General features: G+C 48.8%; 2 protein-coding genes across 5 annotated transcripts in view; one reads left to right on the plus strand and one right to left on the minus strand.

Annotated features, from left to right (window-relative positions):
• The window catches only part of Syt3 (synaptotagmin 3), a 31198-nt gene extending 18089 nt beyond the window's left edge, over positions 1-13109 (minus strand). For 2 of the 4 annotated variants that reach the window (XM_045133971.1, XM_045133969.1), the window contains exons 1-2: positions 12842-13109; positions 802-1145 (exon numbers count right to left, since the gene is read on the minus strand). The gene's annotated coding sequence lies outside the window, so the exon portion shown is untranslated. Of the gene's footprint in view, positions 1-162; positions 193-801; positions 1146-12841 lie in introns of those variants that run through there. The other 2 variants (XM_045133970.1, XM_045133972.1) reach the window with 2 other exon arrangements.
• C14H19orf81 (chromosome 14 C19orf81 homolog) lies at positions 12990-18468 on the plus strand. The gene is made up of 5 exons (XM_004672560.2): positions 12990-13059; positions 16001-16073; positions 16178-16298; positions 17427-17560; positions 18234-18468. Exons 1-5 carry the CDS (start codon positions 12990-12992, stop codon positions 18427-18429), a joined length of 594 nt encoding a protein of 197 aa, XP_004672617.1. The 3' UTR covers positions 18430-18468.
• Positions 18469-18488: the final 20 nt, after the last annotated feature.

Here is an 18488-nt window from a genome sequence, read left to right on the forward strand (position 1 = left end):
TTCCAGGGCCACGTGCCCCTCCCTCGGGGCGGTCTGGAGCGCTGCAGACTCCCACTGCCCAACCTGAGATCCGCACGTGCGGCACAACCCGGGTCCCCTTCCTCGGGACCATCCCCCGGGACCGGGCTGGGAGGGGGAGGGGAGGGGGAGGGGCGGACTCACCCGGAGCCGCCGCCGCCGCAGCCCCGCGCGCCCGTCGCGGTGGCCGCCTGGCTCCTCCCCGCCCTGTCGCAGGTCTGCAGCTCCTCCTCTTTCCTCGCACCCCCTTTCTCCCCGCCCTTGCCAACCCGAGCAGCTCAAAAGCCCGAATGGAGAGGCCTCAGCCTTGCAAGAAGACTTTCCACAGGACCCACGCTGCAGAATCCCGCAGCGGACTTGCACCTGGGACGGGGTGGGGGACCCAGAACTACTGCTGCTTTAAGATCTGCAAGTGTTGGGGACCCTCCCCTGCCCTTCCCCAAGGCGTAGAACTTCAGGGCTTGGCAGCCCAGCAGCAGGGAGAGCTGGTGGTGGCCGGAGGAGGCCTCAGGTCAGCTGCAAAGCCGCAGCCAGGAGTCAAGCCAGGCACCTGGCTTGAATCCTGCCTGGGCATCCTTGGGCCTTGTAGCATCCCAGATCCAACTCGTACTGCACCCCAGCAAAATGTAGACCATCAACTTATTTCGTAAGGGATGTAGTTTGGAAAAACAGTCGATATACACAAAGCATTGGCACCAAGTAGGCACTTAACAAATACTTCTTAAAAATAGCTAGTATCCAATGTGTTCACATTAATGGTAGTTAATGATAATTGGCACTTACTAAGATAAATGACGATGTGCAAAGAGATTTGAAAGCGTGTCCTTATTTCTCTTCCGTGGCACGGAGATGGGTGCAATTATGTTATTCCCATTTCACAGAACAATAGAGGCCGGTAGAGGTAAAATCTCTTGAAATGAGTTCGGATTCTACACATCTGCAGCAGTAGCTCAAAGAGGAGGCTGGGGAGGTCCCAATCTTCCCTTATTATTGTCATTCAACCAATGGCACTCAGTGAGTACAACATCCTAGTAAAAGATGGCTTGCTGCTGATGGCTCAGGTCTGTCATCCCAGCATTCAGGAGACTGAGGGAAGAGGGTGGGAAGTTGAAGACCAGCCTAGGCGACTTCGTGAGACCATGTGTTAAAAGAAAAAGTTAAAAGAGGTCAGGGATGGTGGCGCAAACCTTTATCCCAGCACTCAGGAAGCTGAGGTAGTAGGATCTCCTTGAGTTCGAGGCCACTCTGAGACTACACAGTGAATTCCCGGTCAGACTGAACTAAAGCAAGACCCTACCTTGAAAAAAACAAAACAAAAAAGGTAAAAAGAGGGCTGGGGGCATGGCTCAGTGGTAGAGCACTTTCCAAACATACCAGAGGTCCTGAGTTCAAATCAGTTTTTCTAACTAGCTTGTCCTTTTCCACTGTGGTCTAAGCATACATTTTGCTATCATTATTACTCCACAGAGTCCCCCAGAAATGACTTCTCCCAGGGTCCCACGTTTATGGCTTCATGCATCCATTCTCCTACGGATGTCCTCTTGTCCACCTGGGGGAGTGGTAGGGTCCCCCATGGAGGATGTGCATGGCTCCAGCAGCTACCTTCACGGCATATTCCCATTCCCATCCACCCAGCCAGGCCTACCTACGGTCCATGTGTGAGCCCCATGTAGCCAGGAAACAGCAGTGACACACACACACACACACACACACACACACACACACACACACACACACAGATAGAGAAATGTCTACACAGATGGGCTGGCTGGCCTTGCATGACATGTTTCCAGAGAGACACTGATTCTGAAGGGACTGATGTATTTTGAGGCAGCTGTAGTCAGAATTGGCTGTGTGAGCTTGGAGACATTCCTCACGTTCAAATACCAGCTCAGCTCCCTCTCTGTGCAACATTGGGTAGGTTACTTAGAATCTCCATGCCTCAGTTTCCCTCTCTATAAATGAAGGTGGTGCATTTTTTGAGACAGGGTTTTATTACATAGACTAGCTTGGCCTGGAACTTTTTTGTTTTGTTTTGTTTTTGTGTTTCAAAGTAGGCTCTCACTCTAGCCCAGGCTGACCTGGAATTCACTATGTAGTCTCTCTGGGTGGCCATGGACTCACAAACTCACAGTGATCCTCCTACCTCTGGGATTAAAGGCATGCACCATTGTGGTAGTTTAAATGGATGTCCCCCAATAGAGTCAGTTTTATTAAAACTTCTCAGCTTTATCACTACCCTGGTGGAGGAGGTATCACTGGGCACATTTTAGGATCCAGCCCTAAAGTGTGGTGGTGAAATTCTAATGTAAAGATATGCAAAGTGCCTAGTTCCACCTGGAGTTCCTGAAGTGTGCTGTGTGGTACGGCTTTTGTTTGTGCCTTTTTCTCTCTTTGACCTGTGAAAGCAGGGCAGCTTTTTCTGCCATTATGGACTTCCCCTGGATCTGTAAGCTTCAAATAAATATTTCTTCCTCCATAACTGTGCCTGGTCTGGAGAGTCATCTCAACGACCTGAAGCTGTCTGTTACAGAAATTGGTACCAGAATGTGGGGTGAGATGAACCTGATCATGTGGATTTTGATCTTCTGGAAACTTTGTTGGGCATGGACTTGGTGCTTGCAACTGAAGACACTTTCTGGAGCAGTAAGCCAAGTTTTATGAACTATTCTGATGGGAGTTTAAAAATGGTAACTGCAGCAAGAATTGTATTTGGAGACTTAGCTTATGAACTTTCTAAGGGGAAGGAAAGACTGCAGAGGACTTTGTTGGAACTGGGCTACTGGCATAAGGGCTGGCTGCATTCTGCTGCCCAGGCCCAGAGAGTTTGATCAAGGTTAAATTTGTGAAGGACTGATGTGCTTGGCTAAAGATATTGGACTGGAGATTTAAGATTTTAAGTTGGAAAACCTCAAGCAAGTTAAAATTGCAGGCACTGAGACTGGTTTTAGGTTACTGAAGCTGCTCTTGTCAAACACAATAGCTATCATAAGGAAGATGGCCCAACTGCTTTACATTCATTAAAACAATGAGAGGATGCCTGAGGAAAGACTGTGATAGAAATCCAAACTCTCTTAGAAAGAAATGACTGGAGAAAGAACCTGTTCTTCAAGGTCATGGTTTATTTTGTCCCTGAATTGAGAATATGGCTGTGTCCTGCACACCTGGTATTGCTTTTGGAAGCATTAAAAATGTGTGTGTGAAGTGATCATAAATTACACACGGTTTCAGAAGCCTGTACTGAGATGTGGCATAAGGCAGGGTATGATGACCCTGATATGCTGGTAAAGCCATTGGAAGATGGACCATGGTTTGCATGCAGACCTGAAGATGTTTTGGATATACCAAGACTGTGCAAGGGCTACCTTAGAGGCTGTTGGTTAGGGTTAGCAGTTTTCCGTGGCTACTCAGCCGAGCTAGAGGGGTGGAATTGGAAAATCTGGAGACTGTCAGTCACTGGCCCTATCAGACTTGACTTGCAGAAGTTTGATGGTTGTTAAGTTTGCATTGTTCTACTCTCTCTTTGCTATGCCTCATAGCAGTTGAAAATGTTTACTCTGTGCCAGGATATATTGAAAGTACATAACTTCTTTGATTTTACAAAACTCACAGTTAAGAGACCATCTTAAATCTCAGAAAAGACTTGGACATTAGAACTATTTGAAGTTGGTAAAGGCTGGGGACCTTTGAAATCAGATTGAATACAATTTACTATGCGAGATGGTTTTAGATCTATTGGGGGCCATGGGCAGAATGGATGTCCCCCAGTAGATTCAGTTTTATTAAAGCTTCTTAGATTTCCAACTACCTTGGTGGAGGAGGTGTCACTGGGCAAATCTTAGGGTCCAGCTCTAAGGTTTGGTGGTGGATTTGAAATTCCAATGTAAAGATATGCAAAGTGCCTAGTTCCACCTGGAGTTCCTGAAGTGTGCTGTGTGGGGTAGCTTTTGGCTTGTGGCTTCTCTCTCTCTCTTTTGGCTTGGACCTGTGAAAGCAGGCCAGCTTCTTCTGCCATTATGAAATTTCCCCTGGATCTGTACACTTCAAATAAATATTCCTTCCTCCATAACTGTGCCTGGTCTGGAAGTTCATCTCAGCAACCTGAAGCTCTCTGTTATAGCCATCATGCCCAGATAACCTGGAATTTTTAATCCTGCACCAGCCTTCTGAGTGCTGAGATTTTTGTTTTGAAACAGGAACTCATTCTAGCCTAGGCTGAACTGAAACTTACTCTGTAACCCAGGCTGACCTTGAACTCAGGATGACAAGTCTCCTACCTCAGTCTCTCCAGTGCTGGAAATAAGGGCATATGCTCACCACACTGAGCCTTGATTTTTGTCTTTTAAAATTATTTTTAAATACATATTTTATTTATTTATTTGCAAGCAGAGAAAGAATGGGCAAGCTAGGGTCTCTTGCCACAGCAAATGAACTCCAAATGCTGATGCCAGTTTCTATATCTGACTCTACATGGGTACCGGGGAATCAAACCCACGTATGTCATCAGACCTGGCAAACAAGTGCCTTTAACTACTGAGCCATCTCTCCAGTCCTGAGTTTTTTAAACATCTGTTTATGAGATAGAGATAGAAAGAGGTGGACAGAGAGAGAATACAGGCTAGGGCCTCCTGCCACTGCAAACAAACTCCACACACATGCTCCACTTTGTGCATCTGGCTTGATGTGGGCACCGGGGAATCAAATTCAGGCCATCAGGCTTTGAAGAAAGTGTCTGTAACCACTGGGCAATCTCTCTGGCCCCAGGTTAAAATATATATATATATATATATATATATATATATATATATATATATATATATAATTTTTTTTTTTTTTACTTGCAAGCAGAGAGAGATAGGGAAAATAGAGGCAGGCAGAGAGAATGGGCGAGCCAGGCCCTCTAGCAGACACAGACCAACTCCAGGTGCATGCTGCCATGTTGAACATCTGGCTTTACATGGGCACTAGGGAATTGAACCCAGGTTCTCAGACTTTGCAGGCCAGCACCTTAACTCCTAAGCCATCTCTCCAGCCCCAGTTTTTTATTTTTATTTATTTTATTTTTCTTTGAGTCTTTTTTTTTTTTTTTTTTTTTTTTTTTGAGGTAGGATCTCACTCTGGCTCAGGATGACCTGGAATTCACTATGGAGCCTCAGGGTGGCCTTGAGCTCACGATGATCCTCCTACCTCTGCCTCCTGAGTGCTGGGATTAAAGGTGTATGCCACCACGCCCGGCTGAGACATGGTTTTATGTATCCTAGGATGGCCTCAAATTCATTATGTAGGGGAGGATAACCTTGAATTTCTAATCTTCCTGCCTCTACCTCTTAGATTCTGGGATTATAGGGATACACTGCTACTTAGTTTTTATGAGGTACTATGGATAGAACCCAGGGCCTCCTAAATTCCATGTCAAACCTACAGGGAAGGGTTGGGGTCATGGCTCAGCAATAGAAAACATGCCTAGAATCCACAGTGAGGGGATCTGAGGAGTGGCTTGGTGGTAAAGTTCAGTTAGGTGTTTAGTAAAAATGATTAGGGCTGGAAAGATTGTTCAGTGGTTAAGGCATTGGCTTGCAAAGCCTAACAACCGAGGTTCAATTCCCCAATACACATGTAAAGCCAGATGCACAAAGTGGCACATGCATCTGGAGTTCTTTTGCAGTGGTTGGAGGCCCTGGCATGCCCATTCTGTCTGTCTATCTTCTCTCTATATCTCTGTGCTTGCAAATAAATAAAAATAAAAAATGTTTAGTGCCATCATAACTAGTAATTTTATGCATTCACTCATTTAATTCTTTTTAAAAATGAATTTTTAAGCTGGGCATGGTGGTACATGCCTTTAATCCCAGCACTTGGGAGGCAGAGGTAGGAGAATCACCATGAGTTCAAGGCCACCCTGAGACTACATAGTGCATTCCAGGTCAGCCTGAGCTGCAGTGAAACCCTACCTCAAAAAAAAAAAAAAAAATACACACACACACACACACACACACACACACACACATGTGATAAAAAATAAAATAAATTTTTGTTTTGGATTATTTTAAAATTTTATGTGTATCTATGTACCTGTGTAAGTATGGCATGCATGTGGAGATAATAGGACAATCTCAAAATGTCTGTGCTCTTTGGCCTTAAAATTTTTTAAAGTAATTAACTAATTAATTTTTCTTTTTAGAGAGAGAGAGAGAGAGAGAGAGATTGAGAGAATTGGCAGCCTCAGACACAGCAGTTGAACTCCAGATGCTTGTGCCACCTAGTGGGCATTGCGACTTTGCACTTGCCTCACCTTTGTGCATCTGACTTAAGTAGGATATGGAGAGTGGAACATGGGTCCTTAGGCTTCACAGGCAACCCATCTCTCCAGACCTCTTTGACCTTTTTTTTTTTTAAACAAAATGTATTATTTATTTGAGAGAGAAAGAGAGGCACAGGGCCTGGCACAAGGGACATATTTAATAAATATTGGTTGGTTGGATGAGTGACCAAGTGGGTGGATGAATGGAGGAATATATGGACAGATAGGTGGGTGGATGTGATGGATGGATAATGAGTGGATGGTGGGTGGCTGTATGCACAGGTACACCCATCATAGGTAGATGGGTGACATTAGCATGTAGTCACTTTCAGTGGCTTCGTTTCCTGGGGTCCAAGACCAAGGAAGAAAGTAAGAGCAGCTCCCTGTTCGCAGGGAGACCTAGGGTTACCTGGGTTCTGGCCTTGGGCTCTATCAGTGTCTCTGTGACTCCTAGCACATGGGCTGACTCATGAGGTATCCAGCCCTCTTCCCCTCTCAAGAATCCTCAAAAACAGTGCTCTGTTTTGTTTCCTTGGAACTGAAGCCTTAGCATTGGAACAGCTTACTAACCCTTCACTAAAATAGCTTCCCTCTCAACATGTCACCAAAAGAAATTGATCTTCCAGTTTCTAGTAAACCAGCAGTTTAAAAAAATATTTTATTAATTTATTTGAAAGAGAGAAAGAGAGGTAGATAGAAATGGGCATGCCAGTACTTCCAGCCACTTGAAATGAAATCCAGACACATGTCACCTTGTGCCTCTGGCTTATGTGGGTCCTGGGAAATTGAACTTGGGTCCTCAGGCTTCACAGGCAAGTGCCTTAACAACTATAAGCCATCACTCCAGCCCATAAACTAGCTTTTTTTTTTTTTGAATGAGAGAGAGAAAGTGAAGGGGTGAGAGAGAATTGGTGTGTCAGGGTGTGCAGCCACTACAAACTCCAAAAGTGTGCCACCTTGTACACATGCATGACCTTGTGCACCTGGCTTATGTGGGTTCTGGGGAGTTGAACCTGGGTCCTTAGGCGTCACCAGTAAATGCCTTAACTACTAAGACATCTCTCCAGCCCCAGCATTTTTTTAAATTCAATCATTCTTTATCTTTTTATTTTATTATTTATTTATTTGAGAGAGAGAGCGAGAGGAAGAGAATGGGTATGCCAGGACCTCCAGCCACTACAAACAAACTCCAGACGCATGCACCACCTTGTGCATTTGGCTTACATGGGTCCTGGGGAATCGAGTTTGGGTCCTTTGTCTTTGTAGGTAAGTACCTTAACTACTAGGCCATCCCTCCAGCCCCTTTTATGTCTTTTATTAGTACTTTATTAGTTTATTCTTATTTGCAAGGAGAAAGAGAGAATTGGCCCACACCAGGGCCTCTAGTCACTGCAAATGAACTCCAAGGGCATGCATCACTTCCTGCATCTGGCTCTATATGGATACTGATGAATCAAAACCCAGTTCATTAGCTTCGCAGGTAAGCATCTTGACCACTGAATCATCTATACAACACCTCTTTCATTAGCTTTTTATTATTAATTTAAAACATTTTATTTGTTGGAGAGAGAGGAAGAGGTAAATAGAGGAAATGGGTGCCCCAGAGCCTCCAGCTGCTGCAAATAAATTCCAGGCACTACCTTGTACATCTGGCTTACGTGGGTCCTGAGGAATCAAACCTGGGTCCTTAGGCTTCACAGGCAATGCCTTAACTGCTAAGCCATCTCTCCAGCCCTTTTATTAGTTTTATAGGTGAGTGAGTAGATGGTGGGTGGATGGATGGGTGATGAACGATAAATGGGTAGATGACGGGTAGGTGAGTGGATGATGGATACATGGATTCATGATGGATAGATGATTGATGAAGAGTGATAGGTGGGTGGATATGATGAATTATGAATGGTGACAGATGGATGATGACTGGATGGGTAGATACTGGATGGATGGAGGGATGGGTTATAGATGGATAGGTGAATGCATATGGATGGATGGAATGGATTATAGTAAACACATGGATGATGAGTGAATGATCAAGGAAAGGATTGATGAGTTGGTGAAACTTTGGATGAGTGTGGATGGATGATTGTGTTAATGGGTGACAGAAGAATAAATGAAGTGGGGAGTTGAATGAATAAATGAGTTTGCACAAACGCTTTCATTTTTATTCTTCTAGGCACTCCAGATGAGCCTCTCACACATCACACTGTATGCTGACTTGGAGTCTCCCACATACCATTCACTTCTACCTACCAACAGGTGTGGGCTATGGACCTAGCTGGGCCTGGAGTTCATAGAGAGATGCACAGATTCCCACACAGATACCCTCCAAGACATGTCCACGGGTGTGTGAATCCAGCTTCTCTTCTGCTGCTGCTCATGGCTAGAGCTAGCCCAGGAGAACATTTGGCCAAGTTCCCAGCATCTGTGCACAAGGAGGTGGAACAAAAGAGCCTCCATCCAGGGATTCAGGCAGCAGTACCCTGCTGCAGTGCTGACATCAACTGTGGAGCGGGACGAGGACAATTCTGATGCAAGGGTGGGGTCCTCATCTGGGCGCCAGGTCAGGGAGTGGGACAGTGATGACCCAAGAAAGACAGTATAAGCGGCAGAGAGAAGCAGGTGTGGGCGGCAGAGTGACCTGGAAGGAGATGGAGAGATGGTATGATGGTGAAACAAAGACACAGGGCAAAAAGAGACTGAGAAACAGAGTGATGAGAACAGAGATACAGATGGGATGTGACTCAGAGACACACACAGGTGTGGAAATGCAGAATGAGAGAGACACAGAAAGACAGGCAAGAGAAAGGCAGAGAGCAAGGTACACAGAGAGAACCAGTCCCAGAGGGGAGGAGAGACAGAAAGAGAGAAGGCTGGAGAGATGGCTTAGCAGTTAAAGGTGCTCACTTGCAGAGTCTAGTGGCCAGGGTTAGATTCCCTAGTACCCACATGGTGTATGCATCTGGAGTTCATTTGCAGTGGCAGGAGGCCTTGGGGCCCCCATCCTCACCCTTTGTCTGTCTCTGTCCCTCTCAAATATATAAATAAAAGTAAAAAAAAAAAATCAGGGTTGGAAAGATGGATTAATGGTTAAGGTGCTTGCCTGCGAAGCCTAAGGGCTCACGTCTGATTCTCCAGGTTCCATGTAAGCCAGATGCACAGTGACAGCAAGCACGCAAGGCTGTACGTGTGCACAAGGGGGCGCACTCATCTGGCGTTCACTTGCAGTGGCTGGAGGCCCTGGTGTGTCGCACACTTTCTCCCTCTCCCCCTCTCCTGTGTCTCTCTCCCTCAAATGAGAGAAGGAAAAAAAAAAAGCTTTAAAGACAGAGAGAACTCAGATTGAGAGTTTGCACTGATAAAAAAAAAAAAAAAAAAAAAGGAAAGGGTTGGGCTTCTGCGTGAGAAGGAAAATACTTGGTAGCAGAGGCCAGTAAGTTAAAAAGGAGACATAAAGGGAAGAGAAAGGAAGGGAGGAGGGTACTTAATAGGTTGATATTGTATATATGTAATTATAATGATTGTAATGGGGAGGTAATATGATGGAGAATGGAATTTCAAAGGGGAAAGTGTGGGGGTGGGGAGGGAGGGAATTACCACGGGATATTTTTTTATAATCATGGAAAATGTTAATAAAAATTTAAAAAATAAAAAAAGGAAAGGGAAAGGAAGAGGAAAGGGAAAGGGCAAAGGGAAGGGAAGGGAAGGGAAGGGGAAAGAGAAGGGAAAGGGAAGGGGAAGGGAACGAGAAGGGAAGGGAAAAGAAAGGGAAAGGGAAGGGAAAGGGAAGGGGAATGGAAAGACAAGGGAAGTAAAGGAAAGGAGACCATGGCTGAGAGAGGGGTGTTAGCTTTGATACTCTGCTGATATTTGATGCCAGCCTGTATCCTCTTTTCTCCCTCCATTGTCACAGTAGGGTCATGGTGGGCAGAACCCATCACAGAGACAGAGGGAAGTAATTACTCACTTATTCATTCTACATGTGTGTCCCAAGTGAGAGGGCTTAGGTGTTGCCTGTGACCATGGCTGTCCAAGATAGTCCTCATCCTACAAGATGGAACTGGAGAAGGCAGCGTAAAGTACGAGACAGAAATGGCTGGGGCTGCAGCTCAGTGGTAAAGCACTCACCTAGTATGCAGAACACCCTATGTTCAATCACCAGAGTGCGTGCACACGCGTACACACACACACACGCTATGATGGAAGTCAGCACCACAGAAAACAGATCATTTAGTTGCCAATGACAAAACTCATCTGAGTGTAAGAGGGAGCTTATGGGCTGGAGAGATTTGCTCAGTGGTTAAGGCACTTGCCTGCAGAGCCTAACCACGGGGGTTTGATTCCTCAGTTCCTACATAAAGTCAGATGCACACAGTGGCCCATGTATATGGTGTTTGTTTGCACAGTATGGAGGCGCTGGTGCACCCATATTCATAGTCTCTCTCTCTCCTTGAAAACAAATAAAATATTTAGAGATACAGAGTTGAAATACACTATTTTTATGGGGGGTGGGTGGCTACTTGGGTAAATGAGGACAGCAGACACAGCCGGATTCAACTCTCCAATCACCACCAGGAATCTGACTGTCTTATCTCTGGGCTGTTTCCCTCCAGTCATCTTTGCTCTCAGGCAAGTTCTTTCATGGCACAGAAACAGGGGAACCCTGAGCACCTCAAACCTTAGTTCAAATCAGCTTTGTACCTTCATAGAAAGGCAAAGAGAACTGTAAACCTTCAAAGAGATAAGAGCCACAGGTAGAGTGTGATAGTACCCAGTTAGGTGCCCTGTGATTGCAGCACTTGTGAGATTGGAGGCAGGAGTTTAAAGCCCGCCTGGGATACCGGATGAGTTCAAGGCTAGCCTGGGCTACCCAGGGGGAGACGTCTTCAAAAAAGAATGAATGAATGAACAAATGAATGAATGAAGAGGGAGCTACAAGTCAGAGGAGGGGCTGGGAGATAGCTCAGTGGGTAAAGTGCTTCCTTGTAAGCATGAGGACCTGAGTTTGATCCCCAGAATTCATGTAAAATGTTGGGCAGGGTGGCACAAGCTTGTAATCCTAAGGCTGGGGAGGCAGAAAGAGGAGGATTCCTAGGGCTCACTGGTCAACCAGTCTCGCCTACTTGGTGAGCTGTAGGCCAGTGAGGGAACCTGCTTCCAAATAAAGAAGACTGGTGATTCTGAAGATGACACCTGAGGTTGTCCTCTGGCCTTCACACGCATATGCACACGCGTGTGCGTGCACACACACACACACACACACACACACAAAAACCAGACATACATTTTAAAAAATGTCTGGGCTGGAGAGATGGCTCAGAGGTTAAATGTGCTTCCGGTACAAGATGAGGGTGTGAGGGGGGTAAGACTGCCTGAGTTCAAATCTCCAGATCCCGTGTTTACAGCTGGGCATGGTCACAGGCACCTGTAACTCCAGTCCAACAGTGGAGAATGGAGCAGAGACCCAAGAATCTTCAGAGCCCCATAAACTCAAGGCAGAAGAGCAATGGAGCAGTTCACCGGAAGTACCACTCCAGCCTCCACAGACGAGCGATCCTCAAAGTAGACTAGCATACGGGTTGCCACAAGGGCACACCATATACATGCACACACAAATGAACATAAGTTTAAATTAAAAAAAAAATCAGAACTGTAGATGTGGCTCGGTAGGAAGAATGCTTGTGTAGCAGGCACAAAGCCCTGCCTTTGACTCCCAGCACCACAGCAAGCAGGTGTGGTGGAGGGTGCACGCCTGTAATCTCAGAGCTCAGAAGGTGGCAGCGAGAGGATCAGGAATTCAAGGCCAGCCTTTGCTACATAGCAAGTCTGCGGTCATCTTGGGACACTTGAGACCCTGTCTCCAAAAAAAAAAAAAAAAAAAAAAGCCAGAGAGGGAGTGGGAAAGAGTAACTAAGGGGAGTCCAGCCTCACTCCGCAGTTCCTGCAGGAACAAAGGGATTCAAACAGTCAAAGACTCCTGCACTCTTATCAGCCCAAGCCTGGGGCCCACAGTTCCTTCTAACCCTGCCCCCCGAGGTACCATGGCAACCAGGCCTCTGTCCCCTCCCCCACAGAGAACCCAGTTTCCGTTGAGTCGGGTCAGAAGGCAAGTGGGGACAGCGCCAAGGGATGTAGAGGGTGGGAAGACAGGGACCTGGGAGGAAAGTGATGGGAACAGAGAGATAGAGGAAGGGACTTGGGAAACAGGGGAAGGGAAGCAGGGAGACCAAGAGTGGGTGATGGGGTTGAAGAGAAAGTCCAAAGTATGAAGAGAAGAAAGGGACCTGGGGGACTGGGGAGACTGATAAAAGATGTTGGGGAGAGGGAGCAAGGGCCCAGCGAAGTGGGCAGGAGGAGGGCAGAGCCTTGTGGGAAAAGAGTGGAGAGGTGGGAACAGGGATGGAGAGGGAGGGATGGGGAAAAAGATTCCAGGAGACAGCCAGAGACCAGGCCTAAGTCAGGGAGCCTTGGGAGAAGGAGCTGGGGCATATATCAAGTCCCCGAGATCAAGGGAACCCAGCTTACCATGTGGTCTCGGACCCCCTGCTCCTCGTTTTCCCCACGCGGCGTCACAAAGGAAGAGGAAGCAGGCATGGGGAGAAGGAGCTGGGGCCGGTGGCCCAATCCAAGTTTCTCCTACTTTCCTAAGCCTCCCCCCACCCGCCTTCCCAGCATGCAGCCCAAGGCGGAGGAGCCCTTCTGCTCCCCCAGCCTGAGCACCCCCAGCTACCACAGGAAGGCAGGTAAACCGGCCACTGTGTTGCTGTCCCTTGTCTCATCCTGCCCTTGAGTTAGTCATTGGCATTTCTGGACGGTTGCCCCTTGGATCTCAGACTACATTTCCCAAGAACCACTGCGGTTCTCTGGCTCACACTCTGGGACAGAACTACATTTCCCATGAGAGTCTAGGGAGTCCTTGGCCAATAACTTGGATTCAGAACTACATTTTCAGGAAACCTTGCAGTTCCCTCATGAATTCTCTGGCTCCAGAGTTAACAATGGGATTGTGTGGGGGAGGGGCTTGCCCGTATTCTGGGCTCATAACTACACTTCCCAAGACACTGTAATTCCCTGGCCAATATTCTTATATGACTACATTTCCCATGAGCCTCTGCAGTTCATGGGAAATACTCTGGACTAGAACTATATTTCCCATGCGGCTCTGCCTTTCCCTGGCCGATACCCGCCACCCCAAACTACATTTCCCAGGAGCCTCTGGGGCCATTGCAATTCCTCTGAAGCCATTTTCCTCCTATACACCCACATTCCTTGTCTTGCACAGTCCCCTCAGTCTCTTCCCTCCCTTCCAAATCCCTGGTTCTCGTTTTCAAAAGCCCACCACTGACCCCACCATTGACCCATACTGAAGATGCCATTCCCTCTCTCCCACAGCCCATTATTCCCACCTTCCTGTCTCTCCCAACTCTGCCTGGTCCTTTTTTTCTGGTCCCATGACATCCAGGGCTGAACTTGTCCCTTACTCCTGGCCTGCCATGACCTCATCTCAGCTTGGCTTTCGGGACTCTGGGTGGGTTGAACCTGCTGATCACATCAAGTCCCCAGGCTCACACAACTCACTCTCAACATTTGTTAAGTGGAGGGTGCATGTAAGGCTTCAGGTGACAGAAAACTAGACAATGTAAAGGATAGGAATACTAGAATCTCACTCCAAGAAACCCAGGAAGGGTGCCAGTACAGGAGGATTGAGTTTCATTGACTAGGTAACCCATGAAGGTTCCAGTTTCTATCTCCCAAGTTTTTGATTTGAAATATATCATCTTGGCAGACAGGCCTGCTTCCTGATGGTCACAAGGTGACTGCCACAACTTTAAGCTTCACTTCCAGAGGTCTTCATTCCTCGTATCCTCAATTATCCTCTCCTTATCGCTCACTGGCCAGCATCCACCCACCCCTATCAGGCAAGAGGAATGGATGGGATTATTAGAGTCATTTTGATCAGGGGTCTACAACTCTAGTGGCACATGACTTATTTGTGATTTCTCCTCCTCAGGTCCAGCCTCACAATCTGTGGGACTTGGACCTGGTATTTGTGGTTTTACATGCTGGGCAGGTGCTGGTGAAGAGCAGGAGTTGGGGTGCACTGGGTCAAGCTGGATGAATGTGTCCGGGGAACTGGAGGCTGATCTGTAAACCTTAAGCCCCTGCCATCAATGGCCCACCTCCTCCAGCTAGGCCACACCTCCTGTGCTACTGGTGACCAGCGTTCAAACAGGCGGGCCTGTGGGGGACATCTCACATCCAAACCCTAACACCTGGCAAACTCTTCCTCGGCCTTTAGGTCTCAACTGTGGACCACATCTCTGGGAAGCCTGTTTCCAGGCAAGCACTCTTCCACTGTGCTACACACCCCCGACTCTCAGTGTGGATTCTAGGCAGGTACTCTACTGTTGAGCCACGCCCCCAGCTCCTCGCTGATGCCATGGAAGATTGTAATCAGTAGCACACCACAGCCTGGCTGGCAGGGGCTTCTATAACAAAGACACTTTGAAACACAATAACTTAAGGGACAGAGACATCAACTTCTCTCAGCGGGTTCCTGGATACCTGGGCTCCACAATACGATTCATCATGAGCCCAGGATCCTCCCACATTGTTGCTCAGCATTTTCCATCATAGTGGAAGCTGGGTTCTTGCTACATTCACATGCCAGCCCCAGCTCCAGGAAGGACTCAGAAGTCTTCCTTCCTTTATATCTTCCTACCTTCTTCCCTCCCTCCCTCTCTCCACAATTTTTCTATATAGCTCAGGCTGGTCTCAAACACAAAACAGTACTCCTGTGTCAGCCTTCCAAGTGCTGCATTTACAGGTGTGTGCCACCCAACCCAGCTGGCATTGTTTTTTTTTTTTTTTTAATTTGAGAGAGAAAGAGGGAAAAAGAGAGAGAAAGAATGGGCATGCCAGGGCCTCTAGCCACTGCAAATGAACTCCAGATGCATGAGTCACCTTGCACATCTGGCTTACATGGGCACTGGGGAATCAAACCTGAGACCTTAGGCTTCATAGGACAGCACCTTAAATGCTAAGCCATCTCTGACATTTGTTTCTTTTAAGGAGTAGACCCCACAGTTGCCCTCCTCACTCCCACTAGCACTGTTGGCAAGTTTGGGCTACACAGCCATACCAGCAAGAGAAGCTGGGACACATGTGCTGAAGAGGGAGAGGAAATGGGGTCACATGGGCCAATCAGCAGAGAGCAACGCAGTGAGCTGATGAGGAGGTTTTCAAGGGACCACAATTGAGGACCACATCAGTCAGGCAGCAAGCAACCAGAAGAGGCTGGTGCTGAGAGCTCAGGAGAAAAAACAAACTCAGGGCCGCTAGTCGTGCAGAGAGGACCAAGTCCGTTCTGCTGCCTCCCTCCACGTGGCCTCCCTCTGGCCTCCCCTTCAGGCTGAACATAACCCCAACATCATAGCAAAAATGTGGTCAGTGGGGTTCCAGCCCCATGGTGTCAGAGCTAGTGCCGAAGCTGGATTTGTATAAGTACCATGTGCTAATTGTGATTGTGCCATTGAGTTCCAAAAGGCTGGACTCTGGAGTTCAGAGACCCAAGAATTGACCTCTGAGCTCTTCCGGGGAAGTGCGGACAACGTGATACTCTTCTAAGAAGAATCATGGCTGTGGAGGGCCCTGTGCAGCTGACCTTGGGTTTTCTCTTCCCAGGAGTCCCCCTCATGGATCTAAAGACCACAGAGGAGATGGCGACTCAGAGATTGGGCAGGCCTGTCAAGTGCTCGTGAGTGACCCCTGGTCCTATGACCTCTGACCTTAGCCTGTGCACATTGGGGAGTTAGTGACTCCTGATGGCGGAGGTCTTTGCCCTTGGTTCTCTCTTCCCAGGAGGCAGTACCTGCGACAGGTTATCACAGAATATGAGGCGCTAGAGAGGAAACTCCCGCGCATCCGGAAATTCTCCTCCCCACCCACTGCCCAGCCCCTCTGCCTCTGCATGGAGACCTCGGTGAGTGGCCCCAGTAGTTTCCTTTGCCCTTTACATGGGGTGGTAAGAAGGGCATCTGCTCACGATTGAGGTGGCCAGTGATAAAATTCAGGCTATGGGCTAGGTGTTGGGAGATGGAGGCAGAAGGATCAGGAAATCAAGATCATGTTCCAGTTTGCACTACATGTACGTTTAAGACCAGCCAAGGCTACGTAAGACACTGTCACAAACAGAATAAAAGAAAGGAAGAAGGGAGGAATGGAAGGAGAGAAATGTGCTTTACCCACTGTGGGCTTGGCATGGGGACAGTTAGCTGAAATAGATTGTGATTTTGCCAGAGGATCAGTGTTCATATTTATCCCGGCACACCTTAGAGGAGAGACTAAGAGGCAAAGAGGAGGAGCTAGGAGACCAAGAACATTGGGAGACCTTCTAATCCATCTGTGTGAGCATCTGCAAAAGTTCAACTACAACAAAAAACTCATAAGAAAAACCTCGTGTTTTTGACAGATTTGGCAAACTGGTCATTTAGTGAATCTTGACAATCATTGCCCTGGGTCAGAGATGGTGTCGGGGAGAGTGAAAACTGACGTTGATGGGAGTTTACTGTGAACCAGGCCCAGGCCACCAAGGAGACCTTTGGCTAGTGTATGTGGCGACCTGTGGGACAAAGATTGCCATCTTTATCTTGGGGAGCAGGACCCATCCCACCACGAGGAGCGGTCTATCAGTACACTGCCCTGAACATGCCAGACCCTCGTTTTTCTTTGCAGAGTTGGGCCTGGTTAGTAGTTGGATGTAGTAAAAGGATCCTCCAGCCTTCCCCAACTTACCACCACACATACTCTATAACAGAAGAGCCTGGGCTTAAAGGCGAAAGATAATTTTTGGTCGGAATCTTGGCGGTCTTAGCACCATCCATGGTGGGGAGCTGGGGAGGCCGTCCTGTGGATTGGTGAGACTGACTGCATTGCCATCACCGTGGCAGGAATGCACTTTTGGGAGAATGTCCTTGAATGACAGTCACACCTTCCAAAGAGTTTCCCCTTTGACAAGAGCGACAGGAGTATGGGATCTAGTGCCACCCTGGAGCCTGGCAGGCTCTGCAGCTGGGGTTTAGGGTGGTGACTGGTTCTGTCCTGGCACCAGGAGGACTTCAACCACAAGGAGGTGTTGGAGGCGTTGGAGGCGGAGCTGCCTGGGGCCGCAGAGAATGAGCTCATCAGCAGCATCCGCTATGAGAACATGAATGTCATCTGCGGGACCTCAGGCCTCCTTGACCGGTGAGCACGAGCTGGGGACCGGGCAGGAGGTGAAGCTCGCGGGGGCGTGGCCTGGAGAGGGGCGGGGTCGGATCCGCCCCGAGGGGCGGGGCACGGAGCTTGGAGGAGGGCTTGGTTTAGGGTGAGAGCGCGACTGGTGAGTTGAGTGAGGAGTGAAGCTTGGCCGCTGAGAGCCACCAGGAGGGGCGGGGCCTAGGGCGAATGAGGGGTGGGCAGAGTCAGCGAGGGTGAGACCCCGAGAGAATGGAGGGCCGGGGCCTAGGGTGAGTGGCACTGCACTGGGGGCGAGGGTTCGAGAAAGGTCGTGAGGGGCGGGGCCGAGAGCCCACCGAGAGAGGCAGGGTAGTGAGCTGAGATGAGGGGGCTGGCCGTAGGGTGACCCCGGGGTCGAAGTCTGAGCGAGGAGGGTAAGTGAGCGCAGTGAGAGGCGGGACTGAGGGTGGGGGACACTGGAGGTGAAGTCAGGGTGCAGAGGGCGGTGAGGGGCGGCGGGGGATAAAGGTGTGGCGCCTCGGGCGGGTGACCCTGGGGATGGGGTCATGGTGAGGAATGCATGGATGGGCAGTGATGCGAAAGGGGCGGCGTCAGCGTGAGGAGGGCCACCTATTCCGGAGAGGAAACTCTGGGGGCTGTCAGGCGGGCCAGTGACGTAGGGAGTCGGCTCACGACGCAGGTGGCACGTCACCGTCGCCGACGTGCAGACGCTGTCGCACCTGCTGCGCTCGGGCATCAGCCCCCGCGGGATCGCGCACCCACTCGTGCGCCACGACGACCTGCTCCTGAGTGACTACCGCCTGTACCAGTGTCGCTTGCTGGCGCGACAGCGCCTGATCGAGGCCCTGGGGATGGAGCCTGCCGAGGAAGACTGACGTAGGGGTGGGGCTTGGCAGTGCCTGGTGGGCACAGGGGTTGGGGCCTCCCCAGGAAG

This window comes from Jaculus jaculus, chromosome 14, assembly GCF_020740685.1.
Source record: "Jaculus jaculus isolate mJacJac1 chromosome 14, mJacJac1.mat.Y.cur, whole genome shotgun sequence".
NCBI classification, from domain to species: domain Eukaryota; kingdom Metazoa; phylum Chordata; class Mammalia; order Rodentia; family Dipodidae; genus Jaculus; species Jaculus jaculus.